Genomic DNA, 25537 nt, shown 5'->3' on the forward strand with positions numbered 1-25537 from the left:
GGATAGCCTTATTTTTGCTGAAGTTCTGATTAAATTATATAAATCACACTAAATAGGTCATGCTCAATCTAAAAATAAGGAATATGGATCATCCCCTGCTGATAACTGCATCGCTTTTTCCATCAATTACTCTTGACCACCTAACATATGCCTGAGCTACATAGCCTCCACACACAGCTGCCTGCAAGGCTAATGTAGGGACTCAGTCCTGTGGTCAAGGGGATCTTTCAATGCTGCACCAACCCCCCACCCCCCTCAACTGGGATAGTAATCTTCTTCATAACAGCTAAAACCAACAACATCTACTAAGGCAGCTTAAACAATTCTGATTGCTGAGAAGCTATTGAGTAAAGCCGAGTCACAAACCACTTAAGAACATAAGAATAGCCATACTGGGTCAGACCAATAGTCCAACTAGCCCAGTATCCTGTTTTCCAAACAGTGGCCAAGCCAGGTCACAAGTACCTGGCAGAAACCCAATTAGCAGCAACATTCTATGCTACCAATCCCTGGGCAAGCAATTACTTCCCCATGTCTGCCTCAATAGCAGACTATGGACTTTTTCTCCAGGAATTTGTCCAAACCTTTTTTAAACCCAGAAGCGCTAACTGCTGTAACCACATCCTCTGGGAAAGAGTTCCAGAGCTTAACTATTCGTTGAGTGAAAAAAATATTTCCATCTATTTGTTTTAAAATTATTTCCATGTAACTTCCTTGAGTGTCCCCTAGTCTTTGTACTCAGAGAATGAGTAAAAAATCGATTTACTTCTACTCATTCTATACCATTCAAGATTTTGTAGACCTCAATTATATCTCCCCTCATCTGTCTCATTTTCAAGCTTAAGAGCCCTAACCTCTTTAGCCTTTCCTCATACGAGAGGAGTTCCATCCCCTTTATCATTTTGGCCGCTCTTCTTTGAACCTTTTCTAATTCCACTACATCTTTTTTGAGATACGGCAACCAGAACTGAACGCAATACTAAAGGTGCAGTTGCACCATGAAGCGATAAAAAGGCATCACACAGTATTTTCGGTGTTATTCACCATCCCTTTCCTAATAATTTCTAGCATCCTGTTTGGTTTTTTGGCTGCCACAGCACACTAAGCAGAAGATTTCAGTGTATTATCTACAATGACACCTAGATCTTTTACTTAAATGCTGACCCCTAAGATGGACCCTAGCATTAACTATGATTCAGATTATTCTTTCCAATGTGAATCATCTTGCATTTGTCCACATTAAATTTCATCTGCCATTTGGATGCCCAGTCTTCCAGTTTCCTAAGGTCTTCCTGCAATATTTCACAGTCCGCACGTGTTTTTACAACCTTGAATAGATTTGTATCATCTGCAAATTTAATCACCACACTTGTCATTCCGAATTCCATATCATTTAAATATATGTTAAATAGCACTGGTCACAATACAGATCCCTGCGGCACTCCACTGTTCACCTTCCTCCACTGAGAGAAATGACCATTTAACCCTACCCTCTGTTTTCTGTCCAATAACCAATTCCTAATCCACACCAGTTCCTTGTCTCCTATCCCATGACTCTTAATTTTCTCAGGAGTCTCTTGAGAGGAACTTTATCATAAGCTTTCAGAAAATCTAGATACACTACATCAACCAGCTCAACTTTATCCACATGTTTATTCACATCTTCAAAAAAATGAAGCAGATTGGTGAGGCAAGACTTCCCTTGGCTGAACCCATGCAGACCCTGTCCAATTAAACCATGTTTGTCAAAGTGTTCTGTAATTGTATTCTTTATAATAGGTTCCACTATTTTGCCTGGCACCGACGTCAGGCTTATGGGTCTGTAATTTCCCAGATCACCCCTAGAACCCTTTCAAAAAATTGATGCCACATTGGACACCCTCCAATCTTCAGGTACTACGAATGATTTTAATGGAAGGTTACATATTACTAACAGCAGATCAGCAATTTTATGCTTCAGTTCTTTGAGTACCTTTGGATATATGCAATCCAGTCCAGGTGATTTACTACTCTTTAATTTGTCAGTTTGGCTCAGTACATCTTCCAGGTTCACCGAGATTTCTTTCAGTTCCTCTGCAACATCACCCTTGAAACCATTTCCAGTACAGGCACATCTCTTACTTCTTCTTCCCTAAAGACAGAAGCAAATAATTCATTCAGTTTCTCCACTATGACCTTGATATCCCGGAGCACCCCTTTTGCTCCTTTGTGATCTAACGGTCCCACGGATTCCCTTGCAGGCTTTCTGCTTCTGATGTATGTGAAAAAGTTGTTACTGTGAGTTTTAGCCTCTGCGGCAAGTTTCTCTTCATATTCTCTTTTAGCCTTCTTTATTAATGCTTTGCATCTGACTTGCCAGTGCTTATGTTGCTTCTTATTTTATTTATTTGGATACTTTTTCCATTCTATGAAGGATATCTTTTGGCTGTAATAGCCTCTTTTACTTCACTTTTTAACCACGCCGGCTGTCGTTTTCTCTTCTTTTCATTTTTGCAAATATGTGGAATGCATCTGAACTGAGCTTTCAAGATGGTATTTTTAAATAATGTCCACGCCTGATTTAGAGGGGTATAATCAAACGGGGCACCCAAGTTGTCATGAGGGCATCCTCGCAGGACAGCCCCGTAAAGGGGTGGGGCAACCCATATTATCAAAACAAGATGGGCGTCCATCTTTCGTTTTGATAATATGGTCGGGGACGCCCAAATCTTGAAATTTAGATCGACCTTAGAGATGGTCGTCCTTAGGTCGTTTTTGAGATGGTCATCCCCAGTTTTCGGCGATAATGGAAACCAAGGACGCCCATCTCAAAAATGACCAAATCCAAGCTATTTGGTCGTGGGAGGAGCCAGCATTCGTAGTGCACTTGTCCCCCTCACATGCCAGGACACCAACCGGGCACCCTAGGGGGCACTGCAGTGGACTTAAATTGCTCCCAGGTGCATAGCTCCCTTACCTTCGGTACTGAGCCCCCCCCCAAACCCCCCAAAACCCACTCCCCACAACTGTACACCACTACCATAACCCTAGGGGGTGAAGGAGGGCACCTACATGTGGGTACAGTGGGTTTTGTGGGCGTTTGGAGGGCTCAACATTTACCACCACAAGTGTAACAGGTAGGGGGGGATGGGCCTGGGTCTGCCTGCCTGAAGTGCACTGCACCCACTAAAAACTGCTCCAGGGACCTCCATACTGCTGTGATGGAGCTAGGTATGATATTTGAGACTGGCATAGAGGCTGGGAAAACATATTTTTACTTTTTTTGGGGTGGGAGGCAGGGCCGTGCCTAGGGTCTCTGGTGCCCCCCCCCCCCCCCCCCGTGTGGCACAGGATGCAAAGGAAACAGGAATTGTCAGCAATATTCTTAGAAACAAATTGCTATACATTGCAAAATAAGATAGCAGATGTAAATTATCAAAGTGGAATCTATCTGTCCTCTTAACTCCATTTCCAGGGCTTCCTTTCCATTTATTTCTTTACTTTCCTCCTTTCTTCTTCATTTCTTGCTCTATATCCATAACTAAAAGCTGGGCCCTCTGCAGACTTGACTGTCCAGTGGATCCAGCTTCTGCCTATTTTCTCCATCCATGTGCAGTTTTTCTCCTCTCTTTCTTTTCCCTCATCTCATCTCCTTCCTCTCTCTTCCCTCCCCTCCATCCATGCCCAGCATTTCTTCTCTCTCCCTTCCCCTCCATCCATGTGCATCTCCTTCCTCTGTCTTACCTTCCCTTCCCTCCATCCATGTCCAACAATTATCCTCTCTCCCCTCCCCTCCATTTCCAGCAATTTCTCCTCTCTCCCTGGGCCCTGCCCTCCCATCCATGTCCATTCTTATCCCTTGCTGCCCTTCCCTTCTCCATCCATATTCAGCAATTCTCCTCTCTCCCCTCCCCTCCATTTCAAGCAATTTCTCCTCTCCCTGGGCCCTGCCGTCCCATCCATGTCCATCCTTGTCCCTCTCTGCCCTTCCCTCCTCCATCCATATCCAGCAATTCTCCTCTCTCCCCTCCCCTCCATTTCAAGCAATTTCTCCTCTCACTGGGCCCTGCCCTCCCTTCATGTCCATCCTTGTCCCTCTCTGCCCTTCCCTCCTCCATCCATATCCAGCAATTCTCCTCTCTCCCCTCCCCTCCATTTCAAGCAATTTCTCCTCTCCCTGGGCCCTGCCCTCCCATCCATGTCATTCATGTCCATCCATGTCCCTCTTAAATATGTTTTAAAAATAGCCTTTAAGTACTGTATCTGTGATTAGACTGGCTGTGCCTGGATTGACTGGTGGCTGGGGGTAATGCTGAGGGTGAAATCTGGGGCACTGGGGATGGACTGAACAAAGAGGTATTGTGTGCTGTGGTCCTCTGAAGGCCCCCTCCCTCACCCCGGTTAACTGTTTTAGACTGAAATCATGAAATTACTTACCTGTAATGGAGGTTCTCCCTACACAGCACGATAAGTGAGTAATTCAACGATGTCCTGAATAGATTAGCTGTGCAAAGCTTGAAAAGGGCCCTTCTTGCAAGGGAAAGTGGTTGGGTTCATGTGGCTGATTCATCCTGTTCATGAAGAACCCCCCAAGTCAGCCACGCTGGTGAACCCGAAACAAAGGGGAGGGGGGAAGAGTACGAAATTATAATACATTAGCAAAAGGAACCACATCATTGAAGCAGCTGGAGGCCAGAGGGGGCTGGTGCACTGCAGTTCAAGGGACCATTAATTGTATTTGTACATCAAAAGTGTGGACAGTCTTCTTAGAAATGAGCCATTGAAATCTGGACTGGACATGAGGAGAGAGAGACGCGTGACATCATCTACCTGCCTTCTTATGTACTATTGTACTGGTGGGCGGGTCTGACTGAGAGTCTTCGGGTGTGCTATGCCCCTCCTCTTTTTTCCCTCCATAACCAATAGAGCACAGGAGAGGGAAAGGGGTGGAGATACAGGGTGCATTCATACTGTACAGTGAAGGGGCAGGCCTGAAAGAACCAGGGCGCTGCTTGCCCCGCCTCCTCCCCTATGATATCCAATCATTGCATGGAAAAGGACTGGAGTTAACAGAAAGAAGGGTTATTTGATAAGACTTATAGAGTGAAGGATGGGCGGGATTAAGACCCTGTAAGAACACTGCTTTCCCCGCCTCCTCCCATATGGTATCCAATCAGTGCATAGGAGAGGTAGGGGCGGGCACAACAGGCATAGTCTGTACCAAGAACCGCCCCCTGGAATCTCTGTGTCGCGAAACTCGATAAGTGCGGTAACCACTAATCAGAACGGACTGATTACATCACTGCAGGCAAAATGGCGGCGCCCATAAAGCGGCGACTGTGATGAACAGCGGGGGAGTGGGCAGAAGGGTCAGATATTTTGCTCCCCGGGAAAGGAGGGGGGTGTATGGCAGGTCACCCTGCACCACGTAGGGCTCCACTGGGCACCGGGCTGAGAGATCCCTGTGTATGAGAGTGAAAACACTGGCAGGGAGTAAGCGATGAGGGTAAGCATGGCGCGGGGGGGCCCTCCAGAGGTCGGCGCCCCCCTGTGGTGCTTACCCTGCTTACCATGTTGGCACGACCCTGGTGGGAGGGGGTTGGTGACCACTGGGGGAATAAGGGGAGGTCATCCCTGATTCAGTCCTGTGGTCATCTGATCAGTTCGGGCACCTTTTTGAGGCTTGCTCGTGAAAAAAAATGGACCAAGTAAAGTCGGCCAAATGCTCATCAGGGACGTCCTTCTTTTTTCCATTATCGGCCAAGGACACCCATCTCTAAATCATGCCCCAGTCCCGCCTTTGGTACGGTGCCGAAACGCCCCCGTGAATTTTGGTCATCCCCGCGACAGAAAGCAGTTGAGGTCGCCCAAAATCGACTTTCCATTATGTCGATTTGGGCGACCCTGAGAGAAGGACGCCCATCTCCCAATTTGTGTCGGAAGATGGGCGTCCTTCTCTTTTGAAAATAAGCCTGTTAGTGTCCTAACCTTTGCAGCCAATCCTTTTAGTTTCTTTGAAACCATTTTTCTCATTTTATTATAGTCACCCTTTTGAAAATTAAATGCAGTTACAGTAGATTTCCTTTGCGGGTTCATCCCAGACAGTAGCTCAAACTTGATCATGATATGATCACTGTTTCCCAGGAGACTCAACACTGCCACCTCTCACACTATGCCCTGCACGCCACCAAGCAGCAGATCCAAAATGGCTCCCCACTCTTCAGTTCTTGGACCAGTTGCTCCAAGAAGCAGTCATTTATTACATCTAGAAATGTTATCTCCCTGGCACTCCCTGATGTAACATTTATCCAGTCAATATAGGTGTAATTGAAATCACCCATTATTATAGTGTTCTCAATTTGCTAGCTTTCCTAATCTCTATAAACATTTCTTCATCTGTCTGTTCATTACATAAGTACATAAGTATTGCCATACTGGGAAAGATCAAAGGTCCATCGAGCCCAGCATCCTGTTTCCAACAGTGGTCAATCTAGGTCACAAATACCCGGCAAGATCCCAAAAATGTACAAAACATTTTATACTGCTTATCCCAGAAATAGTGGATTTTCCCCAAGTCCATTTAATAACGGTCTATGGACTTTTCCTTTAGGAAGCCGTCCAAACCTTTTTAAAACTCCGCTAAGCTAACCGCCTTTACCACATTCTCTGGCAACAAATTCCAGAGTTTAATTACACGTTGAGTGAAGAAACATTTTCTCCAATTCGTTTTAAATTTACTACATTGTAGCTTCATCGCATGCCCCCTAGTCCTAGTATTTTTGGAAAGCGTAAACAGACGCTTCACATCTACCCGTTTAACTCCACTCATTATTTTATAGACCTCTATCATATCTCCCCTCAGCCGCCTTTTCTCCAAGCTGAAGAGCCCTAGCCGCTTTAGCCTTTTCTCATATGGAAGTCGTCCCATCCCCTTTATCATTTTCATCGACCTTCTCTGCACCTTTTCTAATTCCACTATATCTTTTTTGAGATGCGGCGACCAGAATTGAACACAATATTCGAGGTGCGGTCGCCCCGTGGAGCGATACAAGGGCATTATAACATCCTCATTTTTGTTTTCCATTCCTTTCCTAATAATACCTAACATTCTATTTGCTTTCTTAGCCGCAGCAGCACACTGAGCAGAAGATTTCAACATATCATCAACGATGACACCTAGATCCCTTTCTTGGTTGGTGACTCTTAATGTGGAACCTCGCATGACATAGCTATAATTCGGGTTCCTCTTTCCCACATGCATCACTTTCCACTTGCTCACGTTAAACGTCATCTGCCATTTAGATGCCCAGTCTCCCAGTCTCGTAAGGTCCTCTTGTAATTTTTCACAATCCTCCCGCGATTTAATGACTTTGAATAACTTTGTGTCATCAGCAAATTTAATTACCTCACTAGTTACTCCCATCTCTATGTCATTTATAAATATGTGAAAAAGCAGTGGTCCCAGCACAGAGCCCTGGGGAACCCCACTAACTACCCTTCTCCATTGATAAAACTGACCATTTAGCCCTACTCTCTGTTTTCTATCTTTTAACCAGTTTTTAATCCACAATAGAACACTACCTCCTATCCCATGACTCTCCAATTTCCTCTGGAGTCTTTCATGAGGTACTTTATCAAATGCCTCCTGGCGGACGGTAGTACAGCCCTACAAGAATACTCCTTCCCTTCACACATGGAATTTCTATCCACAATGATTCCACGCTGCTATTTGTTTCACGTCCGGTAGCACTATAGAAATGATAAGTAGTAGTAGTAGTAGTAGTAGTAGTCATGTGGAATGTTTATTTTATTTGACTCAATTCCCTCTTTCACATATAGTGCGCTCCCCTCAATTTGCTCCTCTCTATCATTGCAATACAATTTGTACCCTGTTCATACAGTGTCCCATTGATTGCCCTCTTTCCATCAAGTCTCAGAGATGCCTATTATATCCATCTCATCATTTAGTGCTTTATATTCTAACTCTCCCATTTTTTTTTTAGGCTTCTACTATTTGTATACAGGCACTTCAAATTGTGTTTTTTTCCTTTAATCTACAAGCTCCTTAGAAGTTGAAGAGGATAATGTGCATCCTTTATCCTGCTCTCTCATTAAGCATACCTGGCTTACTTACAGCATTGTTGAAACCTCTCTACTGGGATTTCCTAAATGTCCTGTTTCAATAGTATCCTTCAAGGATACTCCACAGCAAACCATACACTCCTGGGCAACTGTTGGTTTCCCTCCCCTCCCATTCTAGTTTAAAAGCTGCTCTATCTTCTTTTTAAATGTTAGTGTCAGCAGCCTGGTTCCATCCTGGTTAAAGTGGAGTCCATCCTTTCAGAAGTATCTCCCTTTTCCAGAATGTCGCACAGTTCCTAACAAATCTAAATCTCTCATCCCTGCACCATTGTCTCAACCACACATTGAGACCGGAGCCCTGCCTGTACATTCAAGTGAGAAATTTTGAGCAAAACCTAAGGCTTGCAACCTACCCACAAGAGAAGGATCTGTTGCTGCCAGTGAGGAGAGAGACAACTGAGGAGGCTCATCTCTGGCAGCAACCACCACAGCTGCTGCAAACATGGCAGTGGATCCTGCCAAAATTGGGTCTGCCACAGCTCCAGCAGTGTTAACTGCCAGCTGTGCTCAGCTAAAGGAAGGTAAAATTATGTATCATACCCAGTGGTGTGCTGGTAAATTTTTAACAACAGGCTCTCTCCCCGGTCCACCTCGGCGCCCCCCCCGTCCACCTCGGCGCCCCCCCCCGTCCACCTCGGCGCCCCCGTCCACCCCTGCGCCCCCCGTCCACTTCTGCGCCCCCCGTCCACCCCTGCGCCCCCCCGTCCACCTCTGTGCCCCCCCAAAAAAACAATTGCAGAGCTGGCTATACCCGGGGGGGGGGGGGGGGCAGCGGCCAACACATTACTCTCTACAGGAAAAAAAATTAAATGATCCCAGGTTCCAATCTAATTCATGTTTAATATGGGTTAAAATGCCATAAATAAGTAAATAAACATAAACTTTTAACGTTCAGCACCTGATTCTCAAAGTGGACATATTCCAAACACTATAATGAAAATAAAATTATTTTTTTTCTACCTTTGTTGTCTGGTGACTTTGTTTCTCTGATCATGCTGGTCCAGTATCTGATTCTGCTGCTCTCTATCTGTTCCCTTGACTCCATTTCCAGGGCTTCCTTTCCATTTATTTCTTTTCTTTCCTCCTTTCTTCTTCATTTCTGGTCCTCCGCATACTTGACTGTACAGTGGATCCAGCTTCCTCCTATTTTCTCCATCCATGTGCAGTTTCTCTCCTCACTTCCTTTTCCCTCATCTAATCTCCTTCCTCTATCTTCCCTCCATGTCCAGCATTTCTTCTCTCTCCCTTCCCTCCCCTCCATCCATGTCCAGAATTTCTCTTGCTCTCCCTGCCATCCATGTCCTGAAACTCTCCTCTCTCCCCTGCCCCTCTCTAGCCATCCATACCCAGCAATTCTCTTCTCTCCCCTGCCCTCTCTGCCCAGCAATTCTCTCCTCTGCCCATTCATGCCCAGCAATTCTCTCCCCTGCTTCCCTCTGCCCATCCATGGCCAGCAAGTCTCTTCCCTGCCCCCCCTCTACCCACCCATGCCCAGCAGGTCTCTCCCCTGCCTCCCTCTGCCCATCCATGGCCAGCTGTTCTCCTCCCTTGCCTCCCTCTGCCCATCCATGGCCAGCAAATCTCTCCCCTGCCTCCCTCTGCCCATCCATGGCCAGCAATTCTTTCCTCTGCCCATCCATGCCCAGCAAGTCTCTTCCCTGCCCCCCCTCTACCCACCCATGCCCAGCAGGTCTCTCCCCTGCCTCCCTCTGCCCATCCATGGCCAGCTGTTCTCCTCCCTTGCCTCCCTCTGCCCATCCATGGCCAGCAAATCTCTCCCCTGCCTCCCTCTGCCCATCCATGGCCAGCAATTCTTTCCTCTACCCACCCATGCCCAGCAGGTCTCTCCCCTGCCCCCCTCTACCCATCCAGCGATTATCCTCCCTCCCCTGCCGCTCCTTCGCTCCCACCCTCCCCTCCGTGTTTTTTGAATTACCTCCGTCGAAGCGCCGCCATTTAAAGCCCTGCTGCGTGCTGGCTGGCCGTCTCCAGGCTTCCCCTGCTTGATTCGGATGATGTTCATGCCTTAGTCCCGCCTTCATTCTGACGTCATTTCCTTTTTCGCGAAGGCGGGACTAAGGCACGAACATCATCCGAATCAAGCAGGGGAAGCCTGGAGACGGCCAGCCAGCACGCAGCAGGGCTTTAAATGGCGGCGCTTCGACGGAGGTAATTCAAAAAACACGGAGGGGGGCGAAGGACATGGTTGTGCATGCTTTGGAGCGACAGGGGAGGTAAGCATGGCCAGTGATGGTGCCCTCCTGCCATGCTTACCTCCCGCAATGGAGCCGGCTCGCCCCCAACAACAACCGGCTCGCAGGAGCTGTCAAAATTTAACAAGCGGCTCTTGCGAGCCGGTGCGAGCCGGCTCCAGCACACCACTGATCATACCTGATAATTTTCTTTCCATTAATCATAGCTGATCAATCCATAGACTGGTGGGTTGTGTCCATCTACCAGCAGGTGAAGATAGAGAGCAAACTTTTGCCTCCCTATATGTGGTCATGTGCTGCCGGAAACTCCTCAGTATGTCGATATCAAAGCTCCATCCGCAGGACTCAGCACTTAGAGAATTACACCCACGAAGGGACACTCTGCCCAGCTCACCACCGCCGAAACGGGGGAGGGGAATTAACCCAGCTCATCCCCACACAAGTGGGGGAGGGGAATCCGTCCAGCTCATCCCCGCGGAGCGGGGGAGGGACACCACACCCACCGATGCGGGGGGATCTGGCTTATCCTGCAACCGCAACCGCGGGAGGAGCTGACTGACCCTAACACCGCCGAAGCGGGAGGGGTACAAAGCTGCCCTACAGCCGCACGAAGCGGGAGGGAGTGCCGGCAGAATTTAAATCTCAATCCAGCCCCGTAAAACGGAGGGGAGAGGAATGCAGCAGCTCACTGTAACACAAACTCGTCTCAACTCTTGAAGAATCCAAGTGAAAAAACTTGAACACGAAGTCTTTCTGAAGTAACTGAAGACTAAACTTGAACCTGAAATGCAACCTGAATAAAAACAGTACAGATATCTGGGAGGGGCTATGGATTGATCAGCTATGATTAATGGAAAGAAAATTATCAGGTATGATACATAATTTTACCTTCCATATCATCAAGCTGATCAATCCATAGACTGGTGGGATGTACCGAAGCAGTACTCACCCAGGGCGGGACATTGAAATCCCTGACCTCAACACTGAAGCTCCAAACCGGGCCTCTGCCCGTGCAGCCACAGTCAAGCGGTAATGCTTGAAGAATGTATGAGCCGAAGCCCAAGTTGCCGCCTTGCATATCTCTTCCAAGGAGACGGACCCGGCCTCTGCCATCGAGGCCGTCTGAGCTCTAGTGGAGTGAGCCTTCAGCTGGATAGGCGGCACCTTCCCCGCGGCCACATAAGCCGCTGCAATGGCTTCCTTGACCCATCTTGCCACTGTAGGCTTAGCAGCCTGCAGACCCTTACGAGGACCTGCAAACAGGACAAACAGATGATCCGATTTCCGGAACTCATTGGTCACTTCCAAGTATCTGATGATGACTCGTCTCACATCCAGATATTTAAGAGCAGAGTACTCCTCTGGGTAGTCCTCCCTACGAAAGGAAGGGAGACAGAGCTGCTGATTCACATGGAAGCGAGAAACAATCTTGGGCAGGAAGGAAGGCACTGTGCGAATAGTCACTCCTGCCTCAGTGAACTGCAGAAAGGGCTCTCGACATGAGAGCGCCTGGAGCTCGGAAACTCTTCTGGCTGAAGTGATAGCCACCAAAAAGACTGCTTTCAACGTCAGGTCTTTCAGAGATGCCCTCGACAAGGGTTCAAAAGGCGGCTTCTGCAATGCTCTTAGCACCAGGTTGAGATTCCACGCAGGCACCACTGAGTGCAGAGGAGGGCGCAGGTGATTAACTCCCTTGAGAAAGCGCACCACATCTGGCTGCGAAGCCAGGGAAGCACCCTTCAGGCGGCCCCTGAAGCAAGCCAGAGCCGCTACCTGGACTTTAAGGGAACTGAGCGACAGGCCTTTCTCCAGACCTTCTTGCAGGAACGCCAACACTGAAGAAATTGGAGCAGTGAAGGGAGAAAGTGAGCCTGCTTCACACCACGCTGCAAATATACGCCAAACCCTGGCGTAAGCAGTAGAAGTAGAGCGCTTCCTCGCTCTCAGCATAGTGGCGATGACCTTGTCTGAGAAGCCCTTCTTTCTCAGACGCTGCCGCTCAATAGCCAGGCCGTAAGACCAAAGGGGGAGGGATCCTCCATCACCACGGGACCCTGATGTAACAGGCCCTGCTCCACTGGCAGCCGCAGAGGATCGTCGACTGAGAGCCTGATCAAGTCCGCATACCAGGGACGTCTGGGCCAATCCGGACCCACCAGGATTACCCTGCCGGGATGCTTTGCCACCCGGTCTAGCACCCTGCCCAACATGGGCCAGGGCGGGAACACATAGAGAAGCTCTTGAGTCGGCCACTGTTGGAGAAGAGCATCTACTCCCAGGGATCGAGGGTCCCGTCCTCTGCTGAAAAAGCGCGGCACTTGGCAATTGGCCGATGACGCCATCAGATCTAGGCTCGGCTGGCCCCAGCGCTTCGTGATGTCCAAGAACGCCTGAGCAGATAGCTGCCACTCTCCGGGCTCCAAGGTATGGCGACTGAAAAAGTCCGCCTTGACATTCATGACTCCGGCAATGTGGGCTGCTGACAGCTGCTCCAGGTTTGCTTCTGCCCACTGGCATAGATTCATAGCCTCCTTGGCTAGAGGGGCGCTCTTGGTACCTCCCTGGCGGTTGACATAGGCCACAGCCGTGGCATTGTCCGACAGGACCCGTACCGGCTTCAACACCAGTACCGGGATGAACTCCAAAAGCGCCAACCGAATGGCTCTGAGTTCCAGGAGGTTGATAGACCACTTTGCCTCTGCAGGAGACCAGAGCCCCTGCGCTGTCCTTCCCAAGCAGTGGGCTCCCCAGCCCGACAAAGAGGCGTCCGTCGTGACGACAATCCACTCCGGGGTCACCAGAGACATTCCCGCAGACAACTTGTCTGTCTGCATCCACCAGCTCAGCGCCTTGCGCACTGCTGGGTCCAAGGGAAGGCGCACAGCATAATCCTCCGACATCGGAGTCCAGCACTGCAGCAGAGATTGTTGTAGTGGTCTCATATGAGCCCTGGCCCAGGGCACTACTTCCATCGTGGCCGTCATAGAGCCCAACAGCTGCACATAGTCCCAAGCCCGAAGAGGAGAGGCTACTAGGAACTGGTCCACCTGAGCCTGAAGCTTGACAATCCGATTGTCTGGCAGGAACACTCTGCCCACTTGGGTGTCAAATCGAACTCCCAGATACTCCAGGGACTGAGTCGGGCGCAGCTGGCTTTTCTCCCAGTTGATGATCCATCCCAGGGAGCTCAAAAGAGCAACTACCCAGTCCACAGCTTTGCCGCACTCTGCATAAGAGGGGGCTCGGATCAACCAGTCGTCCAGATAAGGATGGACTTGTACTCCTTCTTTTTGCAGGAAGGCCGCAATGACCACCATTACTTTGGAAAAGGTCCGCGGAGCAGTAGCCAACCCGAACGGGAGGGCTCTGAACTGGAAGTGTCGGCCCAGGACTGCAAAACGCAGAAAGCGTTGATGAGGAGGCCAGATGGGAATATGCAAGTACGCTTCCTTGATGTCCAAGGATGCCAGGTACTCCCCTGCCTTCACTGCCGCTATAACAGAGCGGAGAGTCTCCATGCGAAAGTGCCGCACTTTCAAGGCCCAATTGACCCCTTTGAGGTCGAGGATAGGCCGGACAGAACCTCCTTTCTTTGGTACCACAAAGTAAATGGAGTAACGCCCCTTGCCAAGCTGACTTTCTGGCACCGGAACGACCACCCCCAGGCGGATCAGATTGTCCAAAGTCTGCTGCACTGCCACAGCTTTGACCGGAGACTTGCAGGGAGAGAGTACAAACCCGTCTCTTAAGGGTCGGCAGAACTCTAGCTTGTAGCCGTCTCTGATGACTTCCAGCACCCAAGCGTCTGAAGTTATTGTGGTCCACTCGCCCAGAAACGAGGACAGCCGTCCTCCAATCTGCACTGGGGCGTGGACCAAGGCCCCGTCATTGGGTACGAGACCCTGGGGGAGGACCGGAGGGAGCACCTCCGGGACGGCGGTCTCTGCGAAAGGAATGCTGCTTGGGGGAGAAATTCCTCTTAAAGGAAGAGGGGGCAGAGGAACCCGACCTGCCCGGGCGGTACCGACGGGCTTCCTGAAACCGTCCTCTGGAGGTACCGGGACAAGTACTAGCCCGAGCCCTGACCTCTGGTAACTTCTTGCCCTTAGACGTGCCGAGATCGGTCACGATTTTGTCCAGCTCGACCCCAAAGAGCAGCTTGCCTTTGAAAGGCAATCTAGCCAGGCGGGATTTAGAGGCGTGGTCAGCAGACCAATGTTTCAGCCAAAGCCACCGCCGCGCAGAGATTGTCTGAGCCATGCCTTTAGCTGAGGCCCTCAAGACATCATACAGCAAGTCTGCCAAATAGGCTAAGCCCGATTCCAGGGCCGGCCAATCAGCCCTCAAGGAATGATCCGAGGGGGAAGCCCGCTGCACCATAGTCAGGCACGCCCTGGCCACATAGGAGCCGCAAACTGAGGCCTGCAAACTTAAGGCAGCCGCCTCAAAGGACGACCTTAAGGCCGCCTCCAATCTTCTGTCTTGGGCGTCCTTTAGGGCCGTGCCACCTTCCACCGGCAACGCCGTTTTCTTAGTCACCGCAGTGATTAAAGAATCCATGGTAGGCCACAGATAGGCCTCACGCTCACTTTCAGTCAAAGGATAGAGGCGGGACATAGCCCTAGCCACTTTAAGGCTCGCTTCAGGGACATCCCATTGAGCCGAAATTAAGGTGTGCATGGCATCATGCACGTGGAAGGTTCTAGGCGGGCGCTTCGTCCCCAGCATAATGGCAGAGCCAACAGGGGCTGAGGGAGAGACGTCCTCCGGAGAGGAAATCTTCAAAGTGTCCATGGCCTGTATCAACAGGTTGGGCAAATCCTCTGAGCTAAAAAGCCGCGCTGCAGAGGGGTCATCCGCTCCATCCGAGCGGGGATCCGTCTCCTCCAAGGAATCCGCAAAGGACCGTTGGGAGAACTCAGATACGCTGCCCTCATCTACATCGGAGGAGACAAAGTCCTCCAAGGCCTGGGAATCAACCCGAGGGCGTTTACCTCTGGAAACCTCAACCTCTTTACCAGACGAGGGAGCAGGGGAGGCGTTTTGCATAAGGAAGGCCTGATGCAGCAGCAAAACAAACTCGGGGGAGAAACCCCCCAGACTGTGCACTTCCGCAGCCTGGGCTACAGCCCTAGACGCACCCTCAACCGGCGCTCGCAAGAGCGGGGGAGAAACATGCTGCGCATCCAAAATGGCGTCCGGCGCGACACTCCGCGAAGGAGCCGCGCAGGAAGAACGGCACTTAACTTTAGCCGCTTTTGTGCCGTCGCCCAAATTAAGGGCGTTTATGGCATTAATGTCTCCAACCTCAAGGGCGGCCCAAGAAGAAGCCGTCCGAGCCGCGTGGCCGGCCAAGATGGCGGAGGCGAAGAGCGGGGGATGGGCGTTTATGGCGGGAAAAACCGCCACGCCGGAGGAAGGACCGGGACATTCATCGGTCACGAAACTGTCACCCAACAAGGGCGAATCAGGCTTTAAGACCCCCGCATCCCCTCTAGAAGCGCTCAAGCGATCCGGGGAGCGACTCTTTGCGCCCTCGCCCTCCGACGCCATATGCCACGAGGAGAAGAATCGGGGAACCCCCGCCCGCTATAAAAAGGTAAAAATTACCTGCTTACCGCTCCGAGCTGTAACGACCTGGTGTCCCAGTGAGTAGCTGCAATAAACGTTTAAATAAACGTCGAAATAAACGCCTTTAAGGACGTTCAAAATTTTTTTTTTTTTTTTTTTTAACGGAGCCAGCGGGAGGGGGGAGAAAAGGAGGGACCTGGCACCACCAGGTTTGCACTTGCTCAAAAGAGCCCTCAACCCCAGGCACTCAACAAAACCTAAGAATTAGGCTTGGAGGCCTAGCCAGAGCTCCTGCTGTGTGTGACCACCACCTGCTGAGATAGAGAACATACTGAGGAGTTTCCGGCAGCACATGACCACATATAGGGAGGCAAAAGTTTGCTCTCTATCTCCACCTGCTGGTAGATGGACACAACCCACCAGTCTATGGATTGATCAGCTTGATGATATGGAACCAGAGTTTATCGTTTATTTTTATTTACTATATATCAAAAACTTGTGGATGCACTCTTGCTATACAATCTGTGGACAATTGCACAATCTTGATATATGCCGGATATTTTATAAAGTAGCCTCAATAGCCCAGGGAACCATTACTTAGGACTCCACTGAATTGGCCTGTATCATGGGCTCCTCCTACTTTCCGAAAAAACATCCACAAGTAACAAAAAACTCCCTACTCAAGGGAGAAAAAGATCTTGTGAACAAAAAAACGGATAGAGGGGTATTTTAGTAATTTAATGCAAATATCAATATAACTATGAGTGCATTACACCACAGAGAGTAATAAATGGAAGTAAATGGAGCCCATGATACAGGCCAATTCAGTGGAGTCCTAAGTAATGGTTCCCTGGGCTATTGAGGCTACTTTATAAAATATCCGGCATATATCAAGATTGTGCAATTGTCCACAGATTGTATAGCAAGAGTGCATCCACAAGTTTTTGATATATGTTAGTGCACTCTAGACAATTTGAGATATTTTGATTTTTATTTACTATACCATTTCAAATTGCATTCACAAAACAGAATGGTTTACATCATAATGTAAAATCTCATATTAAAAAAACATATAAGAAATCCATCAATTAATAGAAAAGCACAGCAAAACTAAAAGAACATTCTAAAAATAATAACATCATTGATCAAGGACAACCATTCATAGCAGACTACACAAGCAAACATATTATGTTACTGTATATTCATTCTGCATATTTTCTCACTTTTAACTCAGATTATTTTCAAACATATTCTGAAACAGATATGTTTTCAGAAGTTTACGAAACCAAACATAGGACTCTTCTAATCTTATGATCTTAGGGAGACAGTTCCAATGAGAGGAGGCTAGAAAGAAGAAAGCGGAGTTTCTAGTTGATTCCCATCTAGCCTTTTGTGGTGGTGGGATTACTAATCTATTGTCTGTAAGCGATTGAAGTGTTCGTATAGGTGTGTATGGCAAGGTAAGGTTTGCTAGGTATGATGGAATCAATAAATGTAATGCTTTATGTCTCAGGGCAAGAATTTTAAATTTTATTCTGGCTTCAACTGGAAGCCAGTGAAGATGATATAAAAGTGGTGTAATCCTATCATATTTTGAGGCCCTACAGATAATACAAACTGCGGTATTCTGTATCATCTGTAACCGTTTTAAATTTGTCTTGGTAAGTCCTGCGTAGATGGTGTTGCAGTAATCCAAGCGTGTTGTAATATATGCATGTGTTACAGTACATAATGAAGCTTTATCAACTGAATTTCTAATTGACCGCAGTTTTCGCAAGTGATAGAATGATTTCTTAACTACCTCAGATATTTGTTCATTAAATGATAATGCTGAGTCAATAATGACTCCTAAATACTTAAAAGATTGCACCGTTGGTATCTGCTTATCAAATAATATTGGTATTACAGAAGGGATTGTTTCACGACCTGTGATCCAAGAAGTAACAGTTTTATCTGGATTCAGTACTAAATGATGCCTTTTAAGCCAGCTAGCCACCTCAGCAAGACAGTTTTGAATTTGTGTTAATTCAATATTTAATGGTTTTACATAGTGAATCAGAAGAAAGTCATCAGCATACGAATAAAAACTAATACCAAAAGACTGAATGAGTAGAGCAAGAGGGCTAACATATATGTTGAACAAAATTGGTGATAAAACCGATCCTTGTGGTACCCCACAAGAAATCGGATATTCTTTTGAGGTAGAGCAATTTTGTACTACTTTAAATGACCGATTAGTAAGAAAAAAGGTAAACCAGTCATAGATCGTACCTGTAATACCAATTTCCTTCAAACGATTAAGTAACAAATTATGATCTATAAGATCAAATGCAGCTGATAGATCTGCTCATCTGATGGTCCTTCAGCACTGAGAGAAAAAGGAAAATGTAGCTTTCTCCTCAAACTGTTAGCATTGTCCTGCCACCGTGATAGCAGACCTTCACACCCCACAAACAAAACAGTATGTGTTTTTATCCTGCAGCGCTGCCATACTGAAAGCATATCAGTGACTCTGCAAAAAGGCTAGTCAGAGAAAGAAAACCAATGGAGTAAAAAAATAAAAGTCTATCCAGAGCAGCCTTTTGTTCAGGTAAACCCCAGTGGGTAAATAAAGACCACAGAGGCACTGATACAAGTAACAGCTAGTCAAACTGTCTGCTGAGCAGCAATTAAGTTCAGGCTTGCAAGATTTTTCCCCAAGAGAAAGGTCTGAGGACTCCCAGGTTTTATAGTCCTTATTTTTTTATATAACCAAGAAAACGGAAATAAAGCCCTAACAGACCACCAGGAGTTGCAGGGGAAGCCTACCAACTGCTGGAGACTTATTGGCCAAGGGACTGCACAGGGTTCTTAAGTTATGACATCACAGCTCAGTAGTTCTCAGTCTCCACCTACTGGCAGGTGACAGGTTCTCACGGATAGTCTGGAATCATGAGCCCTTGGGTTGCTGACGAGGAGCGGCAGCAGCAGGCAAAACCCTCCAACCAGGACTGGACCAACAGGACTTGTAGGCAGGTGAGGCAGGAACCAGAATCAGGAAACACAAGCAGGATTCAGGAACTAGCGTGACTTGGAACAGGACTTCACCTGCGCTTGACCGCCATTCCCTAGGGCTTGAGCCCCTAGGTGCGGGCAGCCAGCAGGACTTACTGGGTACAGGAACTCACACAGGGTAAAGGACTCTAAAGGAAGCTTGATTAAACAAGATTAGGGTTCAGGACTCAGGACTGAGGGATCTCCTTCAGGTGACAGGATACAGCAACAAGCTTGATTAAACAGGGTCTGAAGGTAAAGGCAGAGGGGACAAGAGAAACAACACAAGACAGACAAGGCAGACAAACACTAGAGGGACCAAGACAAGACATACAGGCACGAACCAAAGCAAGGCAGAAGTGTTTCAAACAGCCACAAAAGGATAAGCAGGGAATCTAAAATGGGAAGGCAGGGAAGCTCAGACAAAGCAAAGCAGAAATGCTCCTAACAGCACACCAACAAGACAGAAGTGCTCCCAGCAGCACCAAAAGGGAAAAGCAGGGAAGCCAAAAGGGTAAATCAGGGAAGCTCAAGCAAAGCAGGCAGAAGTGCTCCAACAGCATCAAACAACCACGACCTTTGGCGTTGCAAAGGCAAAGCAGAAAGTTTTCAGGTGGTTAATAAAGCCCATCAGCAGCTGAGGCTCAGCTGCATTAATCTCAAGGCAGCTAAGGGTGAGGCTAGCTGCCAAACTTCAAACCAAGTCTGGAGGGCTAGAATATCTGGACCCGACCGGAAAGAAAGTCTGGAATGTGTAGGAGACAGCAAGACAGTCTATGGCAGCCACCGGTTCTGGCCACCAGAGGGCGAGGTGAGCACAGCCAAGGAAAACAGTCACAATCGTGACAGCAGGACAGCACAACCCCAAGTATTGGCTGGTCTGGTGGGACAATAAGGAAATTTTGATTTTGTGAATACTGTGTTTTTTGTTTTTAGATAAAAGTAACCCAGATTTTTTTTCTGAAGTACTCATATGTTTTATTCTTCTGAGAGTATCTGAAAGTATTCATAATAAGCTTGCACCTATTCCATTCTTTTTTAAAACATTTGTTACCCCCACAATTCCAAAAGAAAAAAACATAAAAGAATATCACTGTTTACAACTGAAGGGGGTCAAAGATTAGTGCCTTTCTTAATTAGAAAAATCCTATAACAATAGTGGGCGATAGCAGATAAGAACCAAACTGGCCCATTTACTCTTCATAACCTGGTCTTATACTTTTATAATGTTGAAGTATGTTTTATCTTCCTTTCTTAGTCCATTACTTTTATAGGTATAAGTTCTCTCACTTAAAACCAGCTATTTAGGAGTCATTCCCCCCACCACTATGTATTTTACTCAGCTTCTTGATCTGTTTATAGCATTGTCTTATTTAACCCAAATATGCTGACATCAATCACCTCTGCTGGTAGAGTATTCCAGGCTCTCTCTTTGAGTATAAAAGTTTTTCCTCCTTTCATGATCATATCATGAAGCTTTATCTTTGAATTTCTTTTCAGATCTTCCAAAATCCTAAAAAATCATTTTCTAAATACTTCTAACCACCACTGTTACTTTGGGGTCTATAATTTGAAAAAAAATGTTAGCATCCATTCAGTAAGCCTATATATGAGACATCACATGCATGGGTTAGTACTGGGATACACAACTCGGTAAAAGAAGATTGAAGGATATTCAAAAATGAAACCTTACTGGGAAAGTCAAAGAGTACAAGAACTGTCATGCTACAATCAGTGATCAGTAAAAGGATAAAAATGAAAGTGATATTGAGCTACTGTACATCAGTGGAGAATATGCTAGAAAAGAGATGTTCAGGAATAGCTATCAGTGCTGTGACAAACTGCTTTTTAATCATCTAGGCAGAAGATGGCTATAAGGAATACAAACAATTTGAAACAAATAGTATAGCAGTACCGGTCAAAAAACTCAACAAAGATCGGACAGGTACAAATGCTGTTGTCTTTCACTGGCAAATAAAATTATATTAATAATTTTTGTTGGTATAGTTTTCAGTGCATAGTTTTTGGTGCCAATTAACCATGCTAGTTATAGTTTTAAAAACACATTACAGCTCTTTAGCAGATGATACAAATGCAATCATTATAAACACTCCTACTGTGAACAGAAGGGAACTGCATTATCAAATTCCTTTATTCACATACTCAAGAACCTCTCTAGTAGCACTAGGGTTTCTAAATATATAGGAATTAGTCACTCTCCTCTTCCTTGGCCGACGTTGGACCCTGACGCAGCAGTTTACACAGCGAAACGCTGGACAACGTCGGCCAAGGAAGAGGGTGACTAATCTACTATAATAAAACTCACCCTCAACGTTCTGAAGACAACGTTCTGAAGTCACTCAGTCACTCCCTGAAGGGTTCATGGATTCATGGTGGTGAAGCCACAACACTGACCATGTCTCTCTGCCCCGCTCTCGCATGACGGACCAATCAGAAAAAACACCCTCAACATTCTGAAACACAAAGGACCATCACAACACCGTTCCCAGGCAACACTAGGCAACGTAAGACGGACCAATCAGAGGAAACTACGTGACAATAAGGGAGGAGCATTCCCCAGCAGAATGGCTCATTATCTGTGCAGCATGGAGAGCACAGAACCACCGCTGGAACGAGAGAAGAATATTCCTGCTGTGGGTATGTGCAAAAATAGACCGGGGGGGGGGGGGGGGGAATTTTAAATGCATAATGCCAGTACTGAAGAGTGCCAGAGGGCCTATAGCACAGACTATATTTGGGATCGCTTGACATGGAGTCAGAGGAGCCGGAAAACAACGTGCCCATCACCATCTGGGACGTGGGCGAACAGGACAAGCTGCGGCCCAGCTGGAAGGATTACCCGCGACCCAGCCAGCAGCAAACAGCGACCAAGGACAGCACAGCACATCCCCCAACCCCCAAGCAAAAAAAACAAAACAAAACAAAAAAAGACACACATCAACAACCTGCACACACACCGCACCCTCACACACTCACACACACACACAAAATAACTCTGTGACACATACACACACACACACAAAAAAAGCCACATGCTAGCGCCCATTTCATTGGTTTCGGAAACGGGCCTTTTTTACTAGTTCCTATATATTTAGAAGCCCTAGTACTACTAGAGAGGTTCTTGAGTACGTGGATATAGGAATTTGATAATGCAGTTCCCTTCTGTTCAGCAGTAGGAGTGTTTATAATGAGTGTATAGTAGCTACTCCTACCACCACCTATCAATATATTTAGAGGATACAAATGCAATATCTGAACAATCCATATGCTATGAATAGCCCTGTACAAAGGAAGAACAGTTTTGGTTGGATAACTCACCAGGTAAAGATCAGACAAAGCAGGGTAGAAATCAAGATGAGAACTTGATTAAACATTGCAGACTGTGTACGTTGGATGGCTCTGTGAAGATCATTCTAAATTAAAGGAAAAAATTATTACATTGCATATTAATGGACAGTTCCAATTTTGTGCACAGAAAAATCATAAAGAAATTGATGCTTTGAAAATTGTTCATCCCTTATGCATGCATTCTGTATAGACACTAGTTATGAACATATCTGGGAACACTGCAAAATTCAACAGGAAAGCTGTCTTTCTCTGAGGGGAAGAGAAAACACTTTTCTCCCCAGGTCTTGTTGAGTACCTTAACAAGGTGACCCTGTAGCATAACATCTATATAAAATCTCAGCAAAGCAGAAGTGCATTAGAAGCATGGAAGGAAGGAAAAAGGATATTGGCCACATATCGCCCAAGATAAAGGTGTCCCCACCTGCAGCTTATGCACTAGAGTTAAATACAGTAGTAGTGATAGTGCAAAACTTTTAGAGGTAGATAGCATCTTAGATGTAGCAACAGGTCCTGGTGAATTTGTTCGTGGACTCATGGGCTGATTATCAGAAGCAAACACAGGCGCTAGAGGCTATTAGCGTCATACTAGTAGTGCCTGCGTTTGCTACTGCCCCATGATCAGAGCCCCCGAGCACGTGAAACAATGCGCTCATAGGCTCTGAATGCAACTAGTATGCAAATGCATGCAAACCAGGGCTCTTAGTGCAAGTAGCTTTCAAATGCATGCTAAACCTATTCATCCCCAATGACCAGCGACCAGCACTTCAAAGATTGGCCCGCTGGCTGTGGCAAACCCTACACCAGCTCAAAGCTGGTGTTAGGGTTTGCAGAACATTGCGGAGGAATGGTGAGCCCTGTCCAGCATGCATTTGCATGTCAGCAAGACCCCATTCCCCCCAATGTAGCAGCCCCCCCACAGGAACCCCAAACTGCCCCCCCCCCCCAGCGACAGGGGGCTGGAAATCCTCCAGTCCCCACTCCAACATAGGTTCAGAGGGGCTGGAGATCCAGTGGGTCTCCAGCCCCCCCTAACCCCTCCAGCATCCCTCCGATGTCCCTGGTGGCCCAGTGGGCCACAGGTCAATCCCCCCCACCTGGTGGTCTAGCGGCCCTTCCTCACCCCCTACCTTCAGTTGGAGGAGGGAGGTGACTCCCTTTTCTTCCATTGGTGGTGCCCAGCCCTACCCAGTGCATCCTGGGAAGCGCTGGACGGGGCTTCACACCATATAAGGGATGCTGGGAGGGTTAGAGGGGGCTGAAGACCCACTGGATCTCCAGTCCCCCGAACCTGTCAGGGAGGGGGTCAGGAAGACCAGAGTTTCACTGGACCTCCAGCCCCGTTTTGCTTGGCTCGGGTGGGGGTAGTTGTGGTCTGGTGGTCCCATGGACCTCCAGCCCCTGTGTTTGACAGGACTGGGCTTTTGACTGCCTAGATCTGTCAAACAAGTACGGGAGGATTGTCATGTTTGGGAGGATTACAATCCTCCTGCACTTCTACCCCATGATAAGAGAGAATTACATGCTTACATTTGAATGCAATTATCTCTGATCATAAGTGCAGTAAAGCTACGCGCTTTTCGAGAACTATTTTTAGAGCGCTGTTTGGCTTTTGATCAGCGTGGGGCTTTTGATCATATGTCCATCAGTGCAGCAGAAGATAAAGCACAGAAACTAATAAAAAAGTTAAGAGGACTAAATCTGTAAGGTGGATTTCTGAAGATGAAAAGGGAATAATATACTGCTACTTTTATGCCACAAGCCCTATATTTGGTTACAGAGGTACACAGAGAGAGAGAGCTCACCAAAAAATGGAAGAATGAGAAAAAATATCAAAGAAAATACAAAAAGCAATAAATGTAAATATAAGATTACCAAGTGGACACATTTAAGAAAAGTACTTTAGTAAGGACATTTTAAAACAATTAGTCAATGATGCATTAAAAAAATGAAGAGAAAAGAGATTTAAAGAAGAATGAAAAAAAGAGGTGTCAAAACAGCCAGAGCAATTATATGGGTTAACTTGGGGGAAAACTGTATTAGATGGGGAAATGAAGCAGGAAGAAGAGCTTGGTGAGGAACAGAGTAGGTAACAGTGGGGAGGACATGCAGAATGGACCAGAGTGGAGGGGGAGTTGCACTGGAGTATGAATAATATAAACAAACCAGGACTCAGAGAGAAGAGAATGAGGAGGTGGCAGTGGATCTGCTAGCCTGCATGAAGATTGATATGTTCTGGGGTTCAGAAAAGGGAAAGACTGCCTAAATTAAACTTCACACCTAAAGTAAAAAGTATGATAAGTAAAGTTAACAAGGACATAATCTGCAAAAAGGAACCATCTATTGATACTACAGAGTTGAATCAGATACAATACTGTGCAGCAAAAATTATTACTGAAAGACGCTACTGAGAAGGACACAGAGCCAGAAAAAAAAAAGAGAAACATAACTCCTCCTCTGAAAAAACACATTGAAGTAAAAATAAAATTACTGTGTGCAGAGATGTCACTGGCAGGCACTTCAAAGGATCAGGATCACCAAAGATACTAGTGTTTTGGGACTGACAACCAGACCTTGGGAAGAGGTTGTTGTGGAGATTGCACAGAACTTAGCCATAGGTATTTGGCCGCCTCTGGGAAAAGTTGTTTTAAGTTTAATATTGGGAATGTGCAAAATGGCCGTTTTGTCATATAAAGGGTCCCTTAAGTAGTTTGCCAAAGTGTCATAATTTAACCTCTCCTTTCCCACACAGAAGGATGGGTTTTGGACTCTTGGTTGGTTGATCTCTCAGACTTCAAGAAAACTCCATTGTTTGTGTCAGCAGACTATAGTAACCTTTCCCCAGACAAATATGCACTTTTACACTCAGATGTACATGCTCTCCTTCTAAGACATCAGTACAGATGCCCATGAGCTATAGCTATGTAGCAGATAAGGTGGCCTAGTATTTAAAACCGTTAACCCATTATTCATAGGTGGTGGGTTTAAATCTCTAGGAAATAAGGAATATGGGCTCTGAAAAGATGGAACTGGATACACTCAGATTCCTAATGCCCTTATTTTTAAGCACAGAAATGGTAACCATCATGCATTTTGATTACATCTGAATTCTGCAATGAAATTTGCACTTCCTATTAACAGTGGCCAAGGTGAGTGGTGTTTCTTTTTTTGGGATTCAGACACTGTGTTGCCATGTTTTAGATGTTATTTTGCAATAGAGTTGTATGCCTTGA

General features: G+C 46.9%; 1 protein-coding gene across 3 annotated transcripts in view; it reads right to left on the minus strand.

The window, feature by feature from the left end:
* The window catches only part of KCNT2 (potassium sodium-activated channel subfamily T member 2), a 1050204-nt gene that overhangs the window by 597786 nt on the left and 426881 nt on the right, over positions 1–25537 (minus strand). For all 3 annotated transcript variants that reach the window (XM_030206382.1, XM_030206381.1, XM_030206379.1), the window contains exon 8: positions 22278–22372. In XM_030206382.1, coding sequence (XP_030062242.1) covers positions 22278–22372 — 95 coding nt within the window. The remainder of the gene's footprint in view (positions 1–22277; positions 22373–25537) is intronic.

Source organism: Microcaecilia unicolor, chromosome 6 (genome assembly GCF_901765095.1).
Source record: "Microcaecilia unicolor chromosome 6, aMicUni1.1, whole genome shotgun sequence".
Classification (NCBI taxonomy): Eukaryota; Metazoa; Chordata; class Amphibia; order Gymnophiona; family Siphonopidae; genus Microcaecilia; species Microcaecilia unicolor.